Source organism: Octopus sinensis, linkage group LG24 (assembly GCF_006345805.1).
Source record: "Octopus sinensis linkage group LG24, ASM634580v1, whole genome shotgun sequence".
NCBI lineage: Eukaryota > Metazoa > Mollusca > Cephalopoda > Octopoda > Octopodidae > Octopus > Octopus sinensis.
This window is the reverse complement of record NC_043020.1, coordinates 9,444,983-9,470,434: the sequence shown is the minus strand read 5'-3', so window position 1 is coordinate 9,470,434 and position 25,452 is coordinate 9,444,983. Positions and strand designations below refer to the sequence as shown.

At 40.5% G+C, this 25,452-nt stretch overlaps 1 protein-coding gene across 1 annotated transcript in view; it reads left to right on the top strand.

The window, feature by feature from the left end:
* The window catches only part of LOC115223867 (zinc finger protein 208-like), a 44,291-nt gene that overhangs the window by 2,905 nt on the left and 15,934 nt on the right, over window positions 1-25,452 (top strand). The window contains exon 2 of the mRNA XM_029794566.2: window positions 5,958-6,745. Coding sequence (XP_029650426.2) covers window positions 5,958-6,745 — 788 coding nt within the window. The remainder of the gene's footprint in view (window positions 1-5,957; window positions 6,746-25,452) is intronic.

Genomic DNA, 25,452 nt, shown 5'->3' with positions numbered 1-25,452 from the left:
AAAATGTTATATAATAAATGATGAAATGGCTGCATGAGCCCCACTCTCATGCAGTGCCATTTGAATGTTTTTACTGAGTTTATAATCATTTCTTTTATTCCTTTTGTTTTTTTTTTTCCTATTAGCATCATTTTTTTTTTAAAAAGCAATTTTACTTCCTCTTTTTTTTAATAGTTCATATATGGTGCAGGAGTGGCTGTGTGGTAAGTAGCTTGCTTACCAACCACATGGTTCCGGGTTCAGTCCCACTGCGTGGCACCTTGGGCAACTGTCTTCCGCTATAGCCCCGGGCCGACCAATGCCTTGTGAGTGGATCTGGTAGACGGAAACTGAAAGAAGCCTGTCGTATATATGTATACATATATATGTGTGTGTGTGTTTGTGTTTGTCCCCCAAGCATTGCTTGACAACCGATGCTGGTGTGTTTACGTCCCCGTCACTTAGCGGTTCAGCAAAAGAGACCGATAGAATAAATACTGGGCTTACAAAGAATAAGTCCCGGGGTCGATTTGCTCGACTGAAGGCAGTGCTCCAGCATGGCCGCAGTCGAATGACTGAAACAAGTAAAAGAGAAAGAGAGTATGGTTCTAATTCTCTATATTCCATCACTGGCAGCAGGCCATCAAACTCCACCACAACTCCCGGTGGATCAATATCCCTTCTAAATATTCCCTTTAACCTGTTATCCCTCTCTTTATCTATAACAATTGCTTTCACATTTTCCGTGTAAATCTCTGTAGACAGCTTAACCCTTTATATTCATCATCATCATCATCATCATCGTTTAACGTCCGTTCTCCATGCTGGCATGGGTTGGACGGTTCGACCAGGGATCTGGGAAGCCAGAAGGCTGCACCAGGCTCCGGTCTTATCTGGCAGTGTTTCTACAGCTGGATGCCCTTCCTAACGCCAACCACTCCGTGAGTGTAGTGGGTGCTTTTTACGTGCCACCTGCACTGGTGCCAGGCAAGGCTGGCTTCGGCCACGGTCGGATTGGTGCATTTTACGTGCCACCTGCACGGAAGCCAGTTGAGGCAGCACTGGCTTCGGCCACGATCCGGATGGTGCTTTTTACGTGCCACCGACACGGAAACCAGTCGAGGCGGAGCTGGCATCGGCCAGGATTTAAGAATCCTGAGCTTAGTGATACCTGATGATTCAATTTCATGTACAGAAGCTGTTGGAGGCCCATTGTATTTGTGTGCATATATGCACAGGAGTGCATGGTTGTGTGGTTAAGATGTTTACTTCACCACCATGTGGTCCCAGGTTCAGTCACACCGCACAACACTTTGGCCAAGTGAATTCTGTTGTATCCTCCAAGCCAACCAAAGCCTTGTAAATAAACTGCGTACTGCTTTTTGATTCACCGTAAGGTTTGTTGTTATTATTATTACTGTTTAACTATTGTTATCACGTTTGTTGGTTTCTCGTAAGGGAAACGTTGTGTTGCATTTGTTAAATAATTGTAAACTGTAACCCTCCCCCTTTGGAAGAAGGAGCTTTGGTTATTGTTTAAAAATTGAATTGTGTCCCTGTTTGGGGAAATTGACAATATTTTCACCGTTTACATGGCTGCATTTTTGTTAGAATGCTTTCGATAGAAGAAAGTCCAAAAATGAATTTCACTACAGCCATCAGCGGGCGCGAACTCATTAAAATTAAAATGGAAGAAATACAAACCTATTTGGGATTGATCATCGACAAAGACGGTGAATCTAGGATAACACCACCAAACGAAATAAAAAATTAAATTAAAGGGAAGACTATTGTCTATAAAGTATACAATGTAGAGAAAAAAAAGATTTGAACATCTGGAGGAAAGCACCATTGAAAAGTGTCTTGGTGTGACTATGAAAGATATCTAACCAGAGGCGGTAAATTAGCCACAATAGAAGCAAGGTTCGAGTCAACAGAGCGTGCAAGGGAGTACTCGACTTGAACCATGCAAAGTGGAAATATTTTATTTTTACTTTTATATATGGGACGTAGGACGTCCCGGATAAAAATTTAAAATCTTCCCCCAGAAGTAGAGGTAGGCTGGATTGTATCCACACTTCTATACAAGAGGGAGGACAAGATACAATTGATCGAAATTGCAAGAAACGGGCCTACAATTCCAGTCTTATATGTTTTGAGTATTGTTATCACTAGCGATATCAAGATATAATTTTGTATTTTATGTGTAGATGTATATATATAGATGTACACGTAATATGTACACATACAGGCGCAGGAGTGGCTGTGTGGTAAGTAGCTTGCTAAGCAACCACATGGTTCCAGGTTCAGTCCCACTGCGTGGCACCTTGGGCAAGTGTCTTCTGCTATAGCCCTGGGCCGACCAATGCCTTGTGAGTGGATTTGGTAGACGGAAACTGAAAGAAGCCTGTCATGTCTGTGTTTGTCCCTCTAGCATTGCTTGACAACCGATGCTGGTGTGTTTACGTCCCCGTCACTTAGCGGTTCGCCAAAAGAGACCGATAGAATAAGTACTGGGCTTACAAAGAATAAGTCCCGGGGTCGATTTGCTCGACTAAAGGCGGTGCTCCAGCATGGCCGCAGTCAAATGACTGAAACAAGTAAAAGAGAGTATATATATATATATATATACATGCACTAGCACTATGATCCGGCAACGACGGGTCCTAATGCTAGTCTGATATGAATACTTTATCTACGAAAAATCGCTTCACCACTCGCAACATCCAGTTCACTCCTGTGACTTTTAAGTATCTGCAAGGGGACGTAACCACTGAAGTTGTAACGTTCGACATCGAAACTGCGGCTGGAGACATAAAGTCAGCTCCACTCGTTCATTGTATTAAATTAGGATTTTATGGAAGAAGGAAATTGGTTTCTCTTTGAATGGTGCTGGAGTGAAAAATTGGTAAAACATTGGTAAACCTCGTTCTAACAGATATTTACTTTGGTAAAAACGTACAACACACCGATTCGCTGTCTGCATGCGAAAAGGGTAAGTCGACTAAACGTTTGTTTCGGTGGAATTCTTGCCTTTCTTTGAATGCAGGAATTTAATGTCTGGAGGAGAAGAATGGCGTTGGAGGATAATCAGGTAATTATATGGAAGGGAAGGAGGCGAGCTGGCAGAAGCGTTAGCGCGCCGGGCGAAATGCGTAGCCGCTACGTTCTGAGTTCAAATCCCGCCGAGGTCGACTTTGCCTTTCATCCTTTCGGGGGTCGATTAAATAAGTACCAGTTACGCACTGGGGTCGATATAATCGACTTAATCCCTTTGTCTGTCCTTGTTTGTCCTTTCTGTGTTTAGCTCCTTGTGGGTAGTACAGAAATAGGTATTTCGTCTGCCAATACGTTCTGAGTTCAAATCCCGCCGAGGTCGACTTTGCCTTTCATCCTTTCGGGGTCGATTAAATAAGTACCAGTTACGCATTGGAGTCGATGTAATCGACTTAATCCGTTTGTCTGTCCTTGTTTGTCTCCTCTGTGTTTAGCCCCTTGTGGGTAGTAAAGAAATAGGTAATTATATCGATGTAAAATCAAAGGTGGGAGAAGATATTTCTTTAGGCAGTAATTATAGAAATGTCAAAAACTCATAGCGACAATGGCAAAAGATATTTTCTACAAGAATATAATAATTATATTGAACTTCAAATAAATAACAATTTCCATGTCCCGAGTTTTATGTACAGGATAACTGTATATATATAAATATACTGATCTGTATTTTTGAAAACATCAATACGAAATCAACTAAGAAATCAAGATTACAAACGAAATGAAATTAATATTAGCCTACATAAAATGCCTGCTTGGCCATTCTTCGTTTTGCGTAGGAGGAACATCAACAAATGTCCAATAGTTTCCGTGAGCACCAATTGTCTTGTCACCTGCTTGTTTCTCTGTTTGAAATGTCGAAATGGAAGAGTAAGCTAGTTGGTGTACGTCTGTGTGTGTGTGTTCGTGCGTGTTTGTCCTGTATTTATGCTCTTACTCTTTACTCTTTTACTTGTTTCAGTCATTTGACTGCGGCCATGCTGGAGCACCGCCTTTAATCGAGCAAATCGACCCTGGGACTTATTCTTTGTAAGTCCAGTACTTATTCTATCGGTCTCTTTTGCCGAACCGCTAAGTGACGGGGACGTAAACACACCAGCATCGGTTGTCAAGCAATGCTAGGGGGACAAACACAGACACACAAACACACACACACATACATATATATATATATATATATATATATATATACATATATACGACAGGCTTCTTTCAGTTTCCGTCTACCAAATCCACTCACAAGGCATTGATCGGCCCGGGGCTATAGCAGAAGACACTTGCCCAAGATGCCACGCAGTGGGACTGAACCCGGAACCATGTGGTTGGTTAGCAAGCTACTTACCACACAGCCACTCCTGCGCCTATGCGTGTGGAATGTAAATATAACAAAAACAATGTCACATTTTAAACTTAGAGAAAAAAAAGCCTTGCATATTTCTTCTTACCTGCTTCCTGTGTGTATGGAAAATCCGTAAATTTCCACTAGAAGGTATTAGTCCAGAAAGGCGGCGAGCTGGCAGAAACGTTAGCACGCTGGGTGAAATGCTTAGCAGTATTTCGTCTGCCGTTACGTTCTGAGTTCAAATTCCGCCGAGGTCGACTTTGCCTTTCATCCTTTCGGGGATCGATAAATTAAGTACCAGTTACGCATTGGGGTCGATGTAATCGACTTAATACCTATGTCTTTCCTTGTTTGTCCCCTCTGTGTTTAGCCCCTGTGGGTAATAAAGAAATAGGTATTTCGTCTGCCGTTACGTTGTGAGTTCAAATTCCGCCGAGGTCAACTTTGCCTTTCATCCTTTCGGGGTCGATAAATTAAGTACCAGTTACGCACTGGGGTCGATGTAATCGACTTAATACCTATGTCTGTCCTTGTTTGTCCCCTCTGTGTTTAGCCTCTGTGGGTAATAAGAAATAGGTATTAGTCCAGATGTAATGTATAATCACTATTGTTTATTGTAATATGTTTAGTGTTACCCAATCTAATTATGTGACATGCAAAAAGTAATGTTCAGTTGTGGTGGTAAAAATTATAATTTATCAATATAGAATTGTACAAAAATTTCACTGTTACCCTTTTGATACCAACCTGGCTGAAACCCCTCTGGCTCTGATCTGCCACCAAACTTTAGTCACAATTTATGTTCCTAACACTAGCTTAATGATAACTAAGTTATTTTACTAAATTCTTTGTTATATTTAAAATTAATTGAAAGAAATGCAGAGCATCTCAAAATAAATATGGTAACAAAAGGGTTAAATTTCTTTTTTTTTTTTTAAATTATCTTCAATATCTTAAACTATTTCTCTCTCATTTCAGAATACCAGATAGCATCAGCGAAGATAGATCGTCAATATTTATAACTTTTTAAAGATTTTAGTAAAATGTCATCCTGAAGAACTGAGAAATATTTCTTGTGAGAGGGACATTTTTTTTCCCTTCATTACCTTCAAAGCTGATTTTGTGCTCCGTTTAAATTTGCAAGAACTATCAAAGTACATTGCAGTAATAAAGTTTTGATTAACAAATGAAAAACAATCCATATCTAGTCCTGAGAAAAGAAGATATAGAAGGAGGATGAATTTCCCTGAAGAATTGCCAAAATCGACCGGAAAATCATCGTACCATTGTGATAGGTGTAAAAAGTCATTCTCTCAGGAATGTAAGCTTGCTACTCATAAATGCATTGACAAAAAACAGAAAGCAAAGAAACGATATCATTGTGATATCTGTGGTAAATCATTCACTCTAAAACTTAACTTAACTGAACATAGATATCTACATACGGGAGAGAAGCCACACGGCTGTGATATCTGCGGTAAATCATTCACTCGAATACGTACATTAATTACTCACAAACATCTCCATACTGGAGAGAGACCTCACAGCTGTGATATCTGCGGTAAATCGTTCTCTCTAAGAGGTCACTTAACTGGTCACAAACGAACACATACAGGTGAAAGGCCATATCACTGTGATATCTGTGGTAAATCATTCTCTCACACTAATGGCCTAACACGACACATACGTATTCATACAGGTGAGAAACCATATCAGTGTAACATTTGTGGCGAATCATTCTCTGACAGAGGTAATTTGACTAAACACAAAATTATTCATACAGGTGAGAAGTCGTATCACTGTGATACCTGTGGTAAGTCATTCTTTCAAAAAGTTCATTTAAATTCTCACAGACGTGTTCATACAGGAGAGAAGCCATATCAGTGCAATATCTGTGGTAAATCTTTCAGTAATGGTAGCGCAGTAACAATTCATAAGCGTATTCATACCGGAGAGGAACCATATCGCTGTGATATTTGTAGTAAATCATTCACTTATAAAAGTAAATTAACTGTTCACAAACGTTTTCATACAGGAGAAAAACCGTATCACTGTGATATTTGCGGTAAAGTATTTGTTGATGGTAATACTTTGACTAAACACAAACATACTCACACAGGAGAGAAATTATATCACTGTGATAGCTGCGGTAAGTCGTTCGGTTGTAGAGGTACATTGACTATTCACAAACGTATTCATACAGGGGAGAAGCCTTACCACTGCAATATCTGTGGCAAAACATTCACTCAAACAAGCCAGTTAACAACACACAAGAGACGCTTGCATACAGGTGAGAAACCATATACCTGCGATATCTGTGGTAAATCTTTCTCTGATGGAAGTGCATTAACTGTTCACAAACGTATTCATTCGAGAGACAAGCTATTTCACTGTGCGATCTGTGGTAAATCATTCCCTGGAGAAAGTGAATTAATGTTGCACAAGAAACACACTCATTCTCAAGAAAACCACATCACTTTGATATCTGTGATAAATCATTCATTTCTGGGAGTACATTAACTATTCACAAACAAATTCATACTGGGAAGAAACCGTATCAGTGTGATATCTGTGGTAAATCACTCATTTCTGGGAGTACATTAACTATTCACAAACAAATTCACACTGGGAAGAAACCTTATCAGTGTGATATCTGTGGTAAATCTTTTAGCTATGGATGTACATTAACTGTTCACAAACGTATTCATACAGGGGAAAGACTACACCATTGTGATATCTGTGGTAAATCGTTCACTTCTTCAAGTGCGTTAACTGTTCACAAAAGAATTCATTCCGGAGAAAAGCCATATCACTGTGACATTTGTGGTAAATCATTCTCTCAAACGAGTCAGTTAACGATGCACAGAAGGTGCATTCATACAAAAGAGAAACCATATCATTGCGATATCTGTGGTAAATCGTTCATTCATCGCAGTTCACTAAATCTTCACAGGCGTGTTCATACTGGGGAGAAACCGTATCACTGTGACATCTGTGGTAAATTATTTGCTTACAGAAGTGCGTTAAATTGTCACAAGCGTATTCACACAGGTGAAAGACCATATCACTGTGATACCTGCGGTAGATCGTTTGCTCATGCAAGTGCATTGACTGTTCACAAATATGTTCATACAGAAGGAAAATCATTTGAGTGTGGCATATGCGGCAAGTTGTTTGCAAAAGCAAGTCGGTTAACGACACACAAGAGATACGTTCATGCAACACAAAAAGTATTTCGCTGTGATATCTGTGATAAATCATTCACTTACAGATACGTATTGACTGTTCACAAACGTATTCATACAGGGGAAAAACCGTACCACTGTGATATCTGTGGTAAATCATTCTCTCAAAAAGGTCAGTTAACAAGACACAATAAATCTCATACCAGAGAGAAAGCATATCGCTGTAACATCTGCGGTAAATCCTTCACTCAGACAGGTCATTTAACTGTTCACAGTCGTACTCACACGGGTGAGAAACCATATCACTGTGAGATGTGTGATAAATCATTCTCTCAAACAGCTCACTTAACAATTCACAGACGCACTCATACAGGAGATAGACCCTACAAGTGCGATATTTGTGGTAAATCTTTCTCTCAAAATAGTGATGTCACTAAGCACAACCGCATTCATACAGGTGAAAAACCTTACCAGTGTAATATCTGTGGTAAATCATTCTCTGTAAGTAACACATTAACTATTCACAAATACATTCATACAGGAGATAAACCATATCACTGTGATAACTGCGGTAAATCATTTTCTCAAAATTCATCTTTAACCAAACACAAATGTAATCCTTCTAACAAAAAGCTACATCACAATGATATCTGTAATCAATGACTCATCTGCTAAGATTACACGATGTGAAGTGAGTAGTAAGTGAACAGAGACATCAACACTCTAATGCTGCTAGCAACATAACAACCAATTTTGTGCTGGTTCCACAATAAAATACATAGAGTACACACTGAAATTGATGGTGATGGTTAGGGCAGCCAGCCATAAAAAGCCATAGTCATCATCGTTTAACGTCTGCCTTCCATGCTAGAAATCGTCCATGGGTTGGACGATTTTGACTGAGGGCTGGCGAACCGGACAGCCGCACCAGGCTCCAATCTTGATCTGGCAGAGTTTCTGCAGCTGGATGCCCTTCCTAATGCCAACCACTCCAAGAGTGTAGTGGGTGCCTTTTACGTGCCACTGGCATGGGGCCAGTTGGCTGCTCTGGCAACGATCACGCTCGGATGTCATTATCATCATCATCATCGTTTAACGTCCGTTCTCCATGCTAGCATAGGTTGGACGGTTCGACCGGGATCTGGGAAGCCAGAAGGCTGCACCAGGCTCCGGGCTTATCTGGCAAAGTTTCTACAGCTGGATGCCCTTCCTAACGCCAACCACTCCGAGAGTGTAATGGGTGCTTTTTACGTGCCACCTGCACTGGTGCCAGGCGAGGCTGGCATCGGCCACGGTCGGATTGGTGCATTTTACGTGCCACCTGCACGGAATACAATTTAAGAAAAACTCTGTTTTTGAGAATTTTGTAGTTTAGGATAAAAATCATATCTGCTGACAGAGATCTTCAAGAAATTAAAGTATTTGTATTTGCTTTTTCAGTATAATTCCTTCTCAGGTTAATCAAGTACCATCGAGTCTAGCCATAGCTTTGTTAGATATTCCAATATTAGAACAATAGGCGCAGGAGTGGCTGTGTGGTAAGTAGCTTGCTAACCAGCCACATGGTTCCGGGTTCAGTCCCACTGCGTGGCACCTTGGCCAAGTGTCTTCTACTATAGCCTCGGGCCGACCAAAGCCTTGTGAGTGGATTTGGTAGACGGAAACTGAAAGAAGCCCGTCGTATTTATGTACATATATATATGCATGTGTGTGTGTTTTGTCCCCCTAGCATTGCTTGACAACCGATGCTGGTGTGTTTATGTCCCCGTCACTTAGTGGTTCGGCAAAAGAGACGGATAGAATAGGTACTGGGCTTACAAAAGAATAAGTCCCGGGGTCGATTTGCTCGATTAAAAGGCGGTGCTCCAGCATGGCCGCAGTCAAATGACTGAAACAAGTAAAAGAGAGATTAATATTTTGTCGCATGGTGACAGGGAAAATTAAAAATAGACTTAACTATTACTAAATGATGAAACCAATCACCAAAACTGCATCAAGTGACTTACTTGTCAACCTCTCAATAGTGGAGGCACATGGCCTAGTGGTTAGAGCAGTTGACTTGCGGTCGAGGGATCGCGGGTTCCAATCTCAGACCGGGCGATGTGTGTGTTTATGAGCGAAACACCTAAGCTCCACGCGGCTCGGCAGAAGGTAATGGCGAAACTTCTGCTGACTCTTTCGCCACAACTTTCTTTCACTCTTTCCTCCTGCATCTTGCAGCTCACCTGCGACTGACCGGCGTCCCGTCCAGGTGGGGAACCTATATGCCAAGAAACTGGGAAACCGGCCCTTATGAAGGAACAAACAACAACCCCTCAATAAATATGCTCAGGATGTAGATGGGTCTCAATACAAGTTTAATAACTAAAACTAGAACCCATGAATTTAAGAAAACAAATCATGGTTTTGAAATTGGTATTTGAGTATGGAGTAGTCAATATCTGTGGAGGCGCAATGGCCCAGTGGTTAGGGCAGCGGACTCGCGGTTTCGATTCCCAGACGGGCGTTGTGAGTGTTTACTGAGTGAAAACACCTAAAAGCTCCACGATGCTCCGGCAGGGGATGGTGGTGATCCCTGCTGTACTCTTTCACCACAACTTTCTCTCACTCTTACTTCCTGTTTCTGTTGTACCTGTATTTCAAAGGGCCGGCCTTGTCACTCTCTGTGTCACGCTGAATATCCCCGAGAACTACGTTATGGGTGCACGTGTCTGTGGAGTGCTCAGCCACTTACACGTTAATTTCACGAGTTGGTCGGATCAACCGGAACCCTCATCGTCGTAACCGACGGAGTGCTTCCCATCAAGTCAATATCTAATTCTACAAACATAGATACAGACTTAGATGTGAGATTAAGAAGTTCCATTTGCAAACATATTTTGGGTTTCATCCTATTATGCTGTGACCCAGAACCAACCAATGCCTTGTTTTTGAATTTGTTCAGCAGAAACTGAAGAAATGCACAGTAGTAGTTAACAGTCAAAGCACTTGTAAAATGAATTGGTTGCAATGTTCAGAAGGTTTTACACAAGTAGTTGATAGTTTCTGTGACTATCCTGTCGTCAGCAATGGAAGAAAGAGATCTGAAAGCATTGTAACCAGAATAAGAATATATATTTCTTTACTGCCCACAAGGGGCTAAACATAGAGGGGAGAAACAAGGACAGACAAAGGGATTAAGTCGATTACATCGACCCCAGTGCGAAACTGGTACTTTATTTATCGACCCCGTAAGGATGAAAGGCAAAGTTGACTTAATGGAATTTCGACCACGCGCGAAAACCGCTTTTCGCGTTTCTGCCAGCTAGCCGCCAGAATAAGAATATAGTGAGAGAAAAATCAGGTAAGTAACAAGAGTATACTTTCATCAAGTATAAAATAAATAGACCGTGAAGTGCAATGTTATGTGGTGGTGTGAAAATAGAATGTAAGGGATATGTGAAAGGTGGAAACAAATGAAGCAAGCTTGATCTTGTTGATGGGTAATTTTAGTGTGTCAAGATCATCAATAAACTGGGATTTGTAAATGAAGAAATAATAAAAAGCACCATCCGAACGTGACCGATGCCAACCCTGCCTCGAATGGCTTCTGTGCCGGTGGCACATAAAAAGCACCATCCGAAAGTGGCCGATGCCAGACCCCTCTGGCACCTGTGCAGGTGGCACGTAAAAAGCACCCACTACACTTGCGGAGTGGTTGGCGTTAGGAGGGCATCCAGCTGTAGAAACACTGCCAGATCAGACTGGAGCCTGGGGCAGCCCCTGGCTCCCCAGACCCCGGTTGAACCGTCCAACCCGTGCTAGCATGGAAAACGGACGTTAAACTATGATGATGATGTTTGCACTTTCTGTCAAGTCACACATATGAGTAACACTGTTTTCTTAAACATTATCATCACATTTACTTTATCAACATGTATGCTACATTACCTCCGTATCTTTATATATAAAAGTAAGGTTGTGTGTCTGTCTACTCCGATTTAGATTCCTAACTACTACTCCACATTTTGCGGTGCAGTTTAACCAAAACCGGGTATCTTATAGTCGTGATTCATATCGAGCCCTTCTGGGTATGCGCGCGTCTACGATGAGTCTACAATTTAAAAAATAATTTACCATCATTTTTTTCTATTTTAATGCATTTTTTTCGCTATTATATAAGGGAAGTAACTCTCTAAAAATGTCTACGATGAGTCAACTATTTAAAAAAAAAATTTACCATAATTTTTTTTCCATTTTTGATGCATTTTTTTTGCTACTTTTTGGCTATAACTCTCTAAAAATACTTTATAGTTATTTCCCTTACAAACCCGAGCAACGCCGGGCAATACTGCTAGTTTTATATATAACATTTTATTAATGTTGGGATTTGATACCTGTTATATATACTTCTTTGAATATATGTATTCATTTTCAAATTGTTTTTCACTACTTTTGTAAGAATGTAGTTTAACCAGAGAAATCTTAAATGATGATTATATATATAATTCCAAGAGAGAGGTTGTGAATCCAACCAAGGGATAATATCTATCCAATATACTGTTGGTAGAAAACCCAATTATCAATACACAAGTGTTTTTTTTATTGCATGGCAATTGCACTACTGAATGTAATAAATGGGTGAGGGTAAAAAGTTGTTTTACCCTTAATTTATACATCAACTAGCAGTATCGCCCGGCGTTGCTCGGGTTTGTAAGGGAAATAACTATATAAGCATTTTTAGAGAGTTATAGCAAAAAAATGCATTAAAATGGAATAAAGAATGATAGTAATTTTTTTTTTAATTGTTGACTCAGTGTCTTCAAGCCATGAAGTCGTTGTTCTAAAAGAACGCTGGTCTCCTTGACAACGCTTTACGACATTGATTTCCTTACACTCTTCCCCACAGCTTCACGAGGGAGGGAAGAAGGGGGAGAAGCAACACAGTTTTGTAGGGAAATAACTATATAAGCATTTTTAGAGAGTTACTTCCCTTATAAATTCGGGCTTTCTTAGCCATTTTTGTTTTGGTGTCTTCAAGCCATGAAGTCGTTGTTCTAAAAGAACGCTGGTTTCCTTCACAACGCATTACGACGTTGATTTCTTTACACTCCCTTCCTCACAGCTTCACGAGGGAGGGGAGAAGCAAACAGGTGCAGCTGTGAGCGTGGACGCCAACTCCGCCGCCATCAACATACGATGCATTTTATGCATTAAAATGGAATAAAAAATTATGTTAAATTATTTTTTAAATCGTAGACTCATCGTTGACGCGCGCTAATAGTCAGACGGGCTCGATATGAATCACGACTATAAGATACCCGAATTTGGTTAAACTGCACCGCAAAATGTGGGAGGAGTTAGGAATCTAAATCGAAGGGGACAGACACTCACACAACTAGAGTTTTATATATATAGATATGAAAATGGAGGGGATCAAGATTATAGATAAGATTATATTATGTCTATTTATTTATTTTTTAAAAAAAGACAATTATAACAAAATACATACATGTACAGCCTATCATGCTTTACATATATAATATATCTTTATATATAAAAGAGGAAGTTGTGTGTCTGTCTCCTACGATTTAGATTCCTAACTACTCACACATTTTGTGGTGCAGTTTAACCAAAATCGGGTATCTTATAGTCGTGATTCATATCGAGCCCTCTCTACGATTTAAAAAAAATTTTTCCCATTTTTAATGCATTTTTGGCATATATAAGGGAAGTAACTCTCTAAAATTTTATTAAATCTCAGAACGTAAAAAGCTACAGTAACACCCCCCCCCCTTGTGGTTAGCCATATTGAGATGGCTATTATACTTTACATCTCTAAAATGCTTATATAGTTATTTCCCTTACAAACCCGAGCAACGCCGGGCGATACTGCTAGTAAAATATAAAAATATCAGTAATTATTAAAATATATAACGTTATGTTCTACGTCATATATTTTAATAATTACTGGTATTTTTTATTTTTATATATGTAAAGAATAACATTTATATTGCTATAATTGTCTTTTTTAGAAAATAAATAGACATAACATCATCTCATCATCATCATCGTTTAATGTCCATGCTTCTCTGCTATCATGGGTGAGGGCGCGTGGCTTAGTGGTTAGGGCATTCGGCTCATGATCGTAAGGTTGTGAGTTCGATTCCCGTCGATGCGTTGTGTCCTTGAGCAAGACACTTTACTTCACGTTGCTCCAGTCCACTCAGCTGGCAAAAATGAGTTGTACTTGTATTTCAAAGGGTCAGCCTTGTCACTCTCTGTGTCACGCTGATTATCCCCGAGAACTACGTTAAGGGTACACGTGTCTGTGGAATGCTCAGCCATTTGCACGTTAATTTCACGAGCAAGCTGTTCCGTTGATCGTATCAGCTGGGACCCTCGTCGTCGTAACCGCGGAGTCTTTTTTAAATTGCTATCATGGGTTGGATGATTTGACTGAGGACTGGCGAACCAGATGGCTGCACCAGGCTCCAATCTTGACCTGGCAGAGTTTCTACAACTGGATGCCCTTCCTAATGTCAACCACTCCGAGAGTGTAGTGGGTGCTTTTTACGTGCCACTGGCACGGGGATCAGTCAGGCGGAACTGGCAAAGACCTCGCTCGAATCCTTTTACACATGCCACCAGCACAGATGCCAGTAAGGCGACATTGGTAACGATCACACTCGAACGGTGCCCTTTTACGTGCCAGTGGCATGGAAGCCAGTTAGCCGCTCTTTACTCTTTTACTTGTTTCAGTCATTTGACTGCAGCCATGCTGGAGCACCGCCTTTAGTCGAGCAAATCGACCCCAGGACTTATTCTTTGTAAGCCCAGTACTTATTCTAGCGGTCTTTTTTGCCGAACCGCTAAGTGACGGGGACGTAAACACACCAGCATCGGTTGTCAAGCAATGCTAGGGGGACAAACACAGACACACAAACACACACACATATATATATATACATATATACGACAGGCTTCTTTCAGTTTCCGTCTACCAAATCCACTCACAAGGCATTGGTCGTCCCAGGGCTATAGTAGAAGACACTTGCCCAAGATGCCACGCAGTGGGACTGAACCCGGAACCATGTGGTTGGTTAGCAAGCTACTTACCACACAGCCACTCCTGCTCTGTAAATGATTTTGTCAATAATCTGAATGCTAAAGGGTTAATTACCTTATTCTCTAAGTGAAAAACAATATCATTATGTAGTATCTGTGTATCCTACAGTTTGATAGGCCAATTACTGCAGTATTTGTCCTGAGATAACCTCTCTCATGGATTTGCTATGTTAAAAACACAATAGCAGAGACTGCTAAAACTCTTTCTATAAATTTCTTTGGAGTTGCTGAAAGTTATTTCTCCGAAATGGAATATTTTTCTTCATTGTGTAGTACAAAATGATTTTTGTACTCCAATTAAATTAGGACAGATTTACAAGTAATTTTAGGGTTAGGGTTAGTTAGGGGTGGGGGGAAGGGTATTTACTCTTTTTACTCTTTTACTAGTTTCAGTCATTTGACTGCGGCCATGCTGGAGCACCACCTTTAATCGAGGAACTCGACCCCGGGACTTATTCTTTGTAAGCCCAGTACTTATTCTATCGGTCTCTTTTTGCCGAACCGCTAAGTAACGGGGACATAAACACACCAGCATCGGTTGTCAAGCAATGCTAGGGGACAAACACAGACACACAAACACACACACGCATATATATATACATATACATATATACGACGGGCTTCTTTCAGTTTCCGTCTACCAAATCCACTCACAAGGCTTTGGTCAGCCCGAGGCTATGGTAGAAGACACTTGCCCAAGGTGCCACGCAGTGGGACTGAACCCGGAACCATGTGGTTGATAGACAAACTACTTACCACACAGCCACTCCTGCGCCTTTTTTTTTCTTCAGAAATGTAAATAAACCCAATCTGTTTCTTAAACGAGGGACATATTCATACGGCACAGAATGTTTTCACCTCAATAGACGTCATTGATTGGTTGAAATTGCAGAAATTGAAGAAAAAAAACAACCAAAACAAATATCTTACAAACTATAGAATTTTCTCAATAAAGCCAAGAGAAAAAGATGTTTTATAAACACATTCTACCAGTATACGAAGTTTAAAAGTGTTTAGTTACGTGGAAATTATTTTAAAAAACTGCCGTTCAAACCGAAAAGATCGTAATTAATTCAATTTTACTTTACATTGTTTAATCTTTCTTGATCTTAGCGACTTTGTTTATATCTGAGTAAATGATTAAATTTTTTAATGAATTTCTTCTACTGAATAATATCCTCTTGATATTCTAACCCTAACAAAAATGTGTCAATAACATAAATATTGTATCTGAAATATCGTATCCTTCTTAATATTACATAACGAAACAGCGGCTACAGTCTTACAGTCAGCTTCACTTCTTCCGTGTGATAAACCAGGAATATCTAATTAAGCTCTTATGTCGCATTAATTGGTTAAAACCATTTGTAGACCTCAATCTAACAATGAAATCATTCTTCGGAAAAAAAGTAAGTTGAACAACGTTTGTTTAATGCTGTAATAATGTATATAGATAGGGGAATCGTGGTTCACTTGGATGCTGTTGTAATTATGTAAAAAAAAGAATGTATGTATGAAAACTTAAAGGGAAGAAAGGAGGGGGGAATGGGATCTTATGGATATTGCGATATATGCTTCACGTTTTGTTGGTACTATTTAAGAAGAGTGGTCCCGTCCCGGTGCGCGCACTCGTGTAGTCGCGCTAGCTAGCTAGCTAGTCGTGACTAGTCGATCCTACAACGACTTACCTTGCAAAGTAGATAAAACACAAAATAAATTTTTTTTTTTTTTTACACAAAGTAAATAATTTTTGTTAAACAGTAAATAAAACAAAACACAAAAGTAAGGATCGACTAGTCACGACTAGCTAGCGTAGATACGCGAGTGCGAGTGCGCGAACCGGGAGCACTCTTTTTAAAATAGTACCCTTTTGTTTGCATATTAATGGTCTTGAATACAAGGCCGTTGAAAGACCGTTGTAAGAAAGATTCTGCATTTAATATATTTTCTTAAAACTCTCAACGATCGATGAAGTTAAGAAAGACTGCTAAAGCATGTGAAATGATTTTCCGCATACATGATTGATACTTCTCCATACTATTTAAAAAGAGTGGTCCCGGTGCGCGCACTCGCGTACTCGCGCATCCCCTCTAGCTAGTCGTGACTAGTCGATCCCTACAACGACTCCCTAGCAAAGTAAATAAAACACACAATAAATAATTTTTTTACACAAACACAAAAGTAAGGATCGACCTATCATGACTAGCTAGTGCGAGTACTCGAGTTCGCGCACCTGGACCACTCTTCTTAAATAGTACCCGACTTCTCTCCTGTCTGTGACTAAATATGTATTTCCTGTAAAGACTTATCTACCATAGACATTTTAGTGACATTATTTCTTCCCAAAAATGTATACAGTTATTGATTAGGTTGCCTTTTTTTAAGAAATAATGTTTCGTCCCTTTGTCCGGTCATCATTCGGCGAATGTAACGAATACGCATACCACCCGTTTTCGGCGTAACCCTAACCCTAAACGCCGAAAACAGGTGGTGTGCGTATTTTTTACCTCCGCCCTTCATTCATCCATATTGTTTCTTTTTGATCTGTTATACAATTCGTAAAATCTGTGAAAACAACTTCACTTTGATTATTAGTCTCGTCAGTTAGGGCTGACTTGGGGACAAAACAACAATGCGCCTCTGGGGGTGCAAGGTGAGAAGAGGAATGAGGATAATGTGTGTGTTTATGAGCGAAACACCTAAGCTCCACGCGGCTCCGGCAGAAGGTAATGGTGAACTTCTGCTGACTCTTCCGCCACAACTTTCATTCTTTCCTCCTGCTTCTTGCAGCTCTCCTGCGACGGACCAGCGTCTCGTCCAGGTGGGAAATCGGCCCTTAGGAGCCAGGCATGGCTTGAGAAGGAACAAACAACAATCAAAGGCACTGGTCCAGACTGCTTGACAACCGATGCTGATGTGTTTATGTCCCCGTTACTTAGCGGTTTGGCAGCAAGCTGGCAGAATCGTTAGCACATCGGGCGAAATGCTTAGCGTTATTTCGGCTGCCGTTACGTTCTGAGTTCAAATTCCGCCGAGGTCGACTTTGCCTTTCATCCTTTCGGGGTCGATAAATTAAGTACCAGTTAAGCACTGGGGTCAATATAATCGACTTAATACCTATGTCTGTCCCCTCTATGTTTAGCCCCTTGTGGGTAATAAAGAAATAGGTTTGGCAAAAGAGACCGATAGAATAAGTACTGGGCTTACAAAAGAATAATTCCCGGGGTCGAGTTGCCCTATTAAAGGCGGTGCTCCAGCATGGCCGCAGTCAAATGACTGAAACAAGTAAAAGAGAGTAAAGAGTATAGAATTGTAGGAAAATTTTCTCTGTAGAATCTCTTCTTTTTAATTATCTTCAATATCTCAAACTATTTCTCTGTCGTTTCAGAATACCAGATGACGTTGCCATGAAAGATGCATCATCAATATATATCGTCATTTACAACTAAAGGAAGATGTTATGCAGAAGAGTTTCAACACACTGTTTCTATGAATTTATCTTTGAGTTACTGAGAGTTGCTTCTTCTGAGCGAGACATTTCTCTTTCATCTCTAAAAAGCTTATGAGATGGTTTTGCATTCCGATTAAATTTGGACAGATTTACTAAAGCATTTGCTACCCTGGAAATATTCTTTTCTACTCTGGACACAAGACCCGAAATTTTTGGGGAGAGTGCAGTCAATTAGATCGACCCCAGTACAGAACTGGTACTTAATTTATCGACCCTGAAAGGATGAAAGGCGAAGTTGATCTTGGTGAAATTTGAACTCAAAATGTAAAGACAGACGAAATACCATATTTTTTCTACTCTAGGCACAAGGCCCGAAATCTTTGGGGAGAGTGCAGTCAATTATCGACCCCAGTACAGAACTGGTACTTAATTTATCGACCCTGAAAGGATGAAAGGCAAAGTTGATCTTGGTGAAATTTGAACTCAGAATGTAAAGACAGACGAAATACCATATTTGTTGTGAGCAAAAAAAAAAAAAAATTCAGAAAAATGAATTCTGAAGAATTGCCAAAGGAAGAAGTAATATTGTCATACCCCTGTAATATCTGTCAAAAACATTCCCTCTAAAAAGTAGCCTTACTAAACATAAACGTGTTCACACAGGGGAGAAACCACATAACTGTGAGACCTGTGGTAAATCTTTCTCGCGAATACATACCTTAACTATTCATAAACGCATTCATACAGGAGAAAAACCATATGAATGTGATATCTGTGGTAAATCATTCTCTGTAAGAGGCCACTTAGCTGGTCACAGGCGCATTCATACTGGGGAAAAACCATATCATTGCGATATCTGTGGTAAATCATTCTCTCGAAGTGATGGCCTAACTAGCCACATACGTATTCACACAGGAGAGAAACCATATCAGTGTAATATCTGTGGTGAGTCGTTCTCTGAAAGGGGTAATTTGACTAAACACAAATACATTCATACAGGTGAGAAGTCGTATCACTGTGATATCTGCGGGAAATCATTCTTTCAAAAAGTTCATTTCACTTCTCACAAGCGTATTCATACATACTGGGGAGAAACCGTTTCACTGTGACATCTGTGGGAAATCATATGCTGATGGAAACACCTTAAACAAACACAAACTCATTCACTCAGGTGAGAAACCATATCAGTGTGATGTCTGTGGTAAATCATTCACCTACGGGTGTTCGTTAACTGTTCATAAGCGTGTTCATACTGGGGAAAAACCGTATCACTGTGATATTTGTGGTAAATCTTTCTCTAGAACAAGTCACTTGAATGTACACAAAAGGGGTGTTCATGCGAAAGAGAAACCATTTCACTGTGATATCTGTGGTAAATCATTCACTAAGGGAAGTGCCCTAACTGCTCATATACGTATTCATACAGGAGAGAAACCATATCGGTGTGACGTCTGTGGTAAATCATTCACTGATGGCAGTACGTTAACTGTTCACAAACGTATTCATACAGGAGGCAAAACTTACCACTGTGATATCTGTGGCAAATCATTCTCTCAAAGAACCTACTTGATTATGCATCACAGACGTATTCATTCAGGTGTGAAGCCATATCGCTGTGACATATGTGATAAATCATTCTCTGTAGTTCGTACCCTAATTAATCACAAACGCATTCACACTGGAGAAAATTCGTATCAGTGTGATATCTGTGGGAAATCATGCTCCGGGAAAATACGCTTAACCAGTCACAGACGTATTCATACAGGTGAAAAACCATATCATTGTGATGTCTGTGGTAAGTCCTTCACTGATGGAGGTGTGTTAACTAGGCACAAACACATACATTCAGGAGAAGCCGTATCATTGTGATGTCTGTGGTAAATCATTCACTTACGGAGGTACATTAACTCTTCACAAACGTATTCATACAGGGGAAAAGCCATATCACTGTGATATCTGTGGTAAATCCTTCTCTGCAAGAAGTAAGTTAAATGAACATAGATACACATACAGGAGAGAAACCATATCATTGTGATATCTGTGGTAAATCATTTACTGATGGGAGTGCGTTAACTAAGCACAAACATGTTCATACAGGAGAGAAACCATATCATTGCGATATTTGTGGTAAGTCTTTTGCAGATGGAAGTGCAGTGACCGTTCACAAACGTGTTCATACAGGAGAGAAGCCGTATCACTGTGATATATGTGGTAAATCATTCAGTTATAGAGGTACATTGACAGTTCACAAACGTATTCATACAGGGGAAAAACCATATCGCTGTGATACCTGTGGTAAATCATTCTCTCAAAGTAGTTACTTGACAATCCACAATAAACGCATTCATACAGGAGAGAAATCATATCACTGTGATATCTGTGGTAAATCATTCTCCCGAGCAGGTTCTTTAAATGCTCACAAACATTCCCACAGAGGAGAGAAACCATATCACTGTAATACTTGCAGTAAATCATTCACCTCTGGAAGAGCTTTAACTGCTCACAAGCGTATTCACTCAGGAGAAAGGCCATATCATTGTAGTGTCTGTGGTAAATCCTTCTCCCAAAGGTATGGCCTAACTAGGCACATGCGTGTACATACAGGTGAGAAGCCATATCACTGTAATATCTGCGGTGAATCGTTCTCCGAAAGATGTCATTTAACGAAACACAAATACACTCATACTGGAGAGAAACCATATCATTGCGATATCTGTGGGAAATCTTTCTCTCAGACAGGTCATTTAACTAGTCATAAACGTATTCATACAGGAGACAAACCGTATGAGTGTGATATCTGTGGTAAAACATTCTCCCAAACAGCTCATTTAACCAGTCACAGACGTATTCACACAGGAGATAAACCATATGAATGTGATATTTGCGGTAAATCGTTTTTCCAAAACAGTGATGTGACTAAACACAAACGCATGCACACAGGTGAAAAACCATATCAGTGTAATATCTGTGGTAAGTCATTCTCTGGAAGTAGTAATTTAACGACTCACAAATACATTCACACGGGAAGAAAACCGCATCGCTGTGAAATCTGTGGTAAATCGTTTTTGCAAAAAAGTGATTTGACAAGACACAAAAAGATTCATTCCAAAGGAAAATGATATCACTGTGATACCTGTGAAAAAATCATTCTCTGTAACAAAGGACTTACCTGCTAAGAAACATCAACTGTATGAAGTGAGTGGTATATGAACAGAAACAGCAACACTCTAATGTTGCCAGCAACATAACAGACTCTCTCTTTTGCTAATCTCTCTATATATATAAACGGTAAAATGTTTGCGTGTGTGTCCTTTATACAAATCCACAATAAAAGTGAGAAAAATGTTATATAATAAATGATGAAATGGCTGCATGAGCCCCACTCTCATGCAGTGCCATTTGAATGTTTTTACTGAGTTTATAATCATTTCTTTTATTCCTTTTGTTTTTTTTTTTCCTATTAGCATCATTTTTTTTTAAAAAGCAATTTTACTTCCTCTTTTTTTTAATAGTTCATATATGGTGCAGGAGTGGCTGTGTGGTAAGTAGCTTGCTTACCAACCACATGGTTCCGGGTTCAGTCCCACTGCGTGGCACCTTGGGCAACTGTCTTCCGCTATAGCCCCGGGCCGACCAATGCCTTGTGAGTGGATCTGGTAGACGGAAACTGAAAGAAGCCTGTCGTATATATGTATATATATATATGTGTGTGTGTGTTTGTGTTTGTCCCCCAAGCATTGCTTGACAACCGATGCTGGTGTGTTTACGTCCCCGTCACTTAGCGGTTCAGCAAAAGAGACCGATAGAATAAATACTGGGCTTACAAAGAATAAGTCCCGGGGTCGATTTGCTCGACTAAAGGCAGTGCTCCAGCATGGCCGCAGTCGAATGACTGAAACAAGTAAAAGAGAAAGAGAGTATGGTTCTAATTCTCTATATTCCATCACTGGCAGCAGGCCATCAAACTCCACCACAACTCCCGGTGGATCAATATCCCTTCTAAATATTCCCTTTAACCTGTTATCCCTCTCTTTATCTATAACAATTGCTTTCACATTTTCCGTGTAAATCTCTGTAGACAGCTTAACCCTTTATATTCATCATCATCATCATCATCATCGTTTAACGTCCGTTCTCCATGCTGGCATGGGTTGGACGGTTCGACCGGGGATCTGGGAAGCCAGAAGGCTGCACCAGGCTCCGGTCTTATCTGGCAGTGTTTCTACAGCTGGATGCCCTTCCTAACGCCAACCACTCCGTGAGTGTAGTGGGTGCTTTTTACGTGCCACCTGCACTGGTGCCAGGCAAGGCTGGCTTCGGCCACGGTCGGATTGGTGCATTTTACGTGCCACCTGCACGGAAGCCAGTTGAGGCAGCACTGGCTTCGGCCACGATCCGGATGGTGCTTTTTACGTGCCACTGACACGGAAACCAGTCGAGGCGGAGCTGGCATCGGCCAGGATTTAAGAATCCTGAGCTTAGTGATACCTGATGATTCAATTTCATGTACAGAAGCTGTTGGAGGCCCATTGTATTTGTGTGCATATATGCACAGGAGTGCATGGTTGTGTGGTTAAGATGTTTACTTCACCACCATGTGGTCCCAGGTTCAGTCACACCGCACAGCACTTTGGTCAAGTGAATTCTGTTGTATCCTCCAAGCCAACCAAAGCCTTGTAAATAAACTGCGTACTGCTTTTTGATTCACCGTAAGGTTTGTTGTTATTATTATTACTGTTTAACTATTGTTATCACGTTTGTTGGTTTCTCGTAAGGGAAACGTTGTTGTGTTGCATTTGTTAAATAATTGTAAACTGTAACCCTCCCCCTTTGGAAGAAGGAGCTTTGGTTATTGTTTAAAAATTGAATTGTGTCCCTGTTTGGGGAAATTGACAATATTTTCACCGTTTACATGGCTGCATTTTTGTTAGAATGCTTTCGATAGAAGAAAGTCCAAAAATGAATTTCACTACAGCCATCAGCGGGCGCGAACTCATTAAAATTAAAATGGAAGAAATACAAACCTATTTGGGATTGATCATCGACAAAGACGGTGAATCTAGGATAACACCACACCAAACGAAATAAAAAATTAAATTAAAGGGAAGACTATTGTCTATAAAGTATACAATGTAGAGAAAAAAAAGATTTGAACATCTGGAGGAAAGCACCATTGAAAAGTGTCTTGGTGTGACTATGAAAGATATCTAACCAGAGGCGGTAAATTAGCCACAATAGAAGCAAGGTTCGAGTCAACAGAGCGTGCAAGGGAGTACTCGACTTGAACCATGCAAAGTGGAAATATTTTATTTTACCTTTATATATGGGACGTAGGACGTCCCGGATAAAAATTTAAAATCTTCCCCCAGAAGTAGAGGTAGGCTGGATTGTATCCACACTTCTATACAAGAGGGAGGACAAGATACAATTGATCGAAATTGCAAGAAACGGGCCTACAATTCCAGTCTTATATGTTTTGAGTATTGTTATCACTAGCGATATCAAGATATAATTTTGTATTTTATGTGTAGATGTATATATATAGATGTACACGTAATATGTACACATACAGGCGCAGGAGTGGCTGTGTGGTAAGTAGCTTGCTAAGCAACCACATGGTTCCAGGTTCAGTCCCACTGCGTGGCACCTTGGGCAAGTGTCTTCTGCTATAGCCCTGGGCCGACCAATGCCTTGTGAGTGGATTTGGTAGACGGAAACTGAAAGAAGCCTGTCATGTCTGTGTTTGTCCCTCTAGCATTGCTTGACAACCGATGCTGGTGTGTTTACGTCCCCGTCACTTAGCGGTTCGCCAAAAGAGACCGATAGAATAAGTACTGGGCTTACAAAGAATAAGTCCCGGAGTCGATTTGCTCGACTAAAGGCGGTGCTCCAGCATGGCCGCAGTCAAATGACTGAAACAAGTAAAAGAGAGTATATATATATATATATATACATGCACTAGCACTATGATCCGGCAACGACGGGTCCTAATGCTAGTCTGATATGAATATTTTATCTACGAAAAATCGCTTCACCACTCGCAACATCCAGTTCACTCCTGTGACTTTTAAGTATCTGCAAGGGGACGTAACCACTGAAGTTGTAACGTTCGACATCGAAACTGCGGCTGGAGACATAAAGTCAGCTCCACTCGTTCATTGTATTAAATTAGGATTTTATGGAAGAAGGAAATTGGTTTCTCTTTGAATGATGCTGGAGTGAAAAATTGGTAAAACATTGGTAAACCTCGTTCTAACAGATATTTACTTTGGTAAAAACGTACAACACACCGATTCGCTGTCTGCATGCGAAAAGGGTAAGTCGACTAAACGTTTGTTTCGGTGGAATTCTTGCCTTTCTTTGAATGCAGGAATTTAGGCATAGTTTCGGTTGTAGTAGTTTCGGTTGTAGTAGCACAGATTTCCGTCGATTTCCGTAAAAAACTTTTATTTTTTTACATAAGTAATGAGAGCGAAAGAGACTAAGAGGAAGCGATTTTACGATGAGAAGGTTTCTCTTTGAAATCGGCCTGTGTGTGTTTGATGGGGTGTGGGAGACAGACAGTATGTTGTATAAGTGAATTTAATGTCTGGAGGAGAAGAATGGCGTTGGAGGATAATCAGGTAATTATATGGAAGGGAAGGAGGCGAGCTGGCAGAAGCGTTAGCGCGCCGGGCGAAATGCGTAGCCGTAATTCCGTCTGCCGCTACGTTCTGAGTTCAAATCCCGCCGAGGTCGACTTTGCCTTTTTATCCTTTCGGGGTCGATTAAATTAAGTACCAGTTACGCACTGGGGTCGATGTAATCGACTTAATCCGTCTGTCTGTCCTTGTTTGTCCCCTCTGTGTTTAGCCCCTTGTGGGTAGTAAAGAAATACGTATTCCGTCTGCCAATACGTTCTGAGTTCAATTCCCGCCGAGGTCGACTTTGCCTTTCATCCTTTCGGGGGTCGATAAATTAAATACCAGTTACGCACTGGGGGTCGATATAATCGACTTAATCCCTTTGTCTGTCCTTGTTTGTCCTTTCTGTGTTTAGCCCCTTGTGGGTAGTAAAGAAATAGGTATTTCGTCTGCTGTTATGTTCTGAGTTCAAATCCCGCCGAGGTCGACTTTGCCTTTCATCCTTTCGGGGTCGATTAAATAAGTACCAGTTACGCACTGGGGTCGATATAATCGACTTAATCCGTCTGTCCTTGTTTGTCTCCTCTGTGTTTAGCCCCTTGTGGGTAGTAAAGAAATAGGTAATTATATTGATGTAAAATCAAAGGTGGGAGAAGATATTTCTTTAGGCAGTAATTATAGAAATGTAAAAACTCATAGCGACATTGGCAA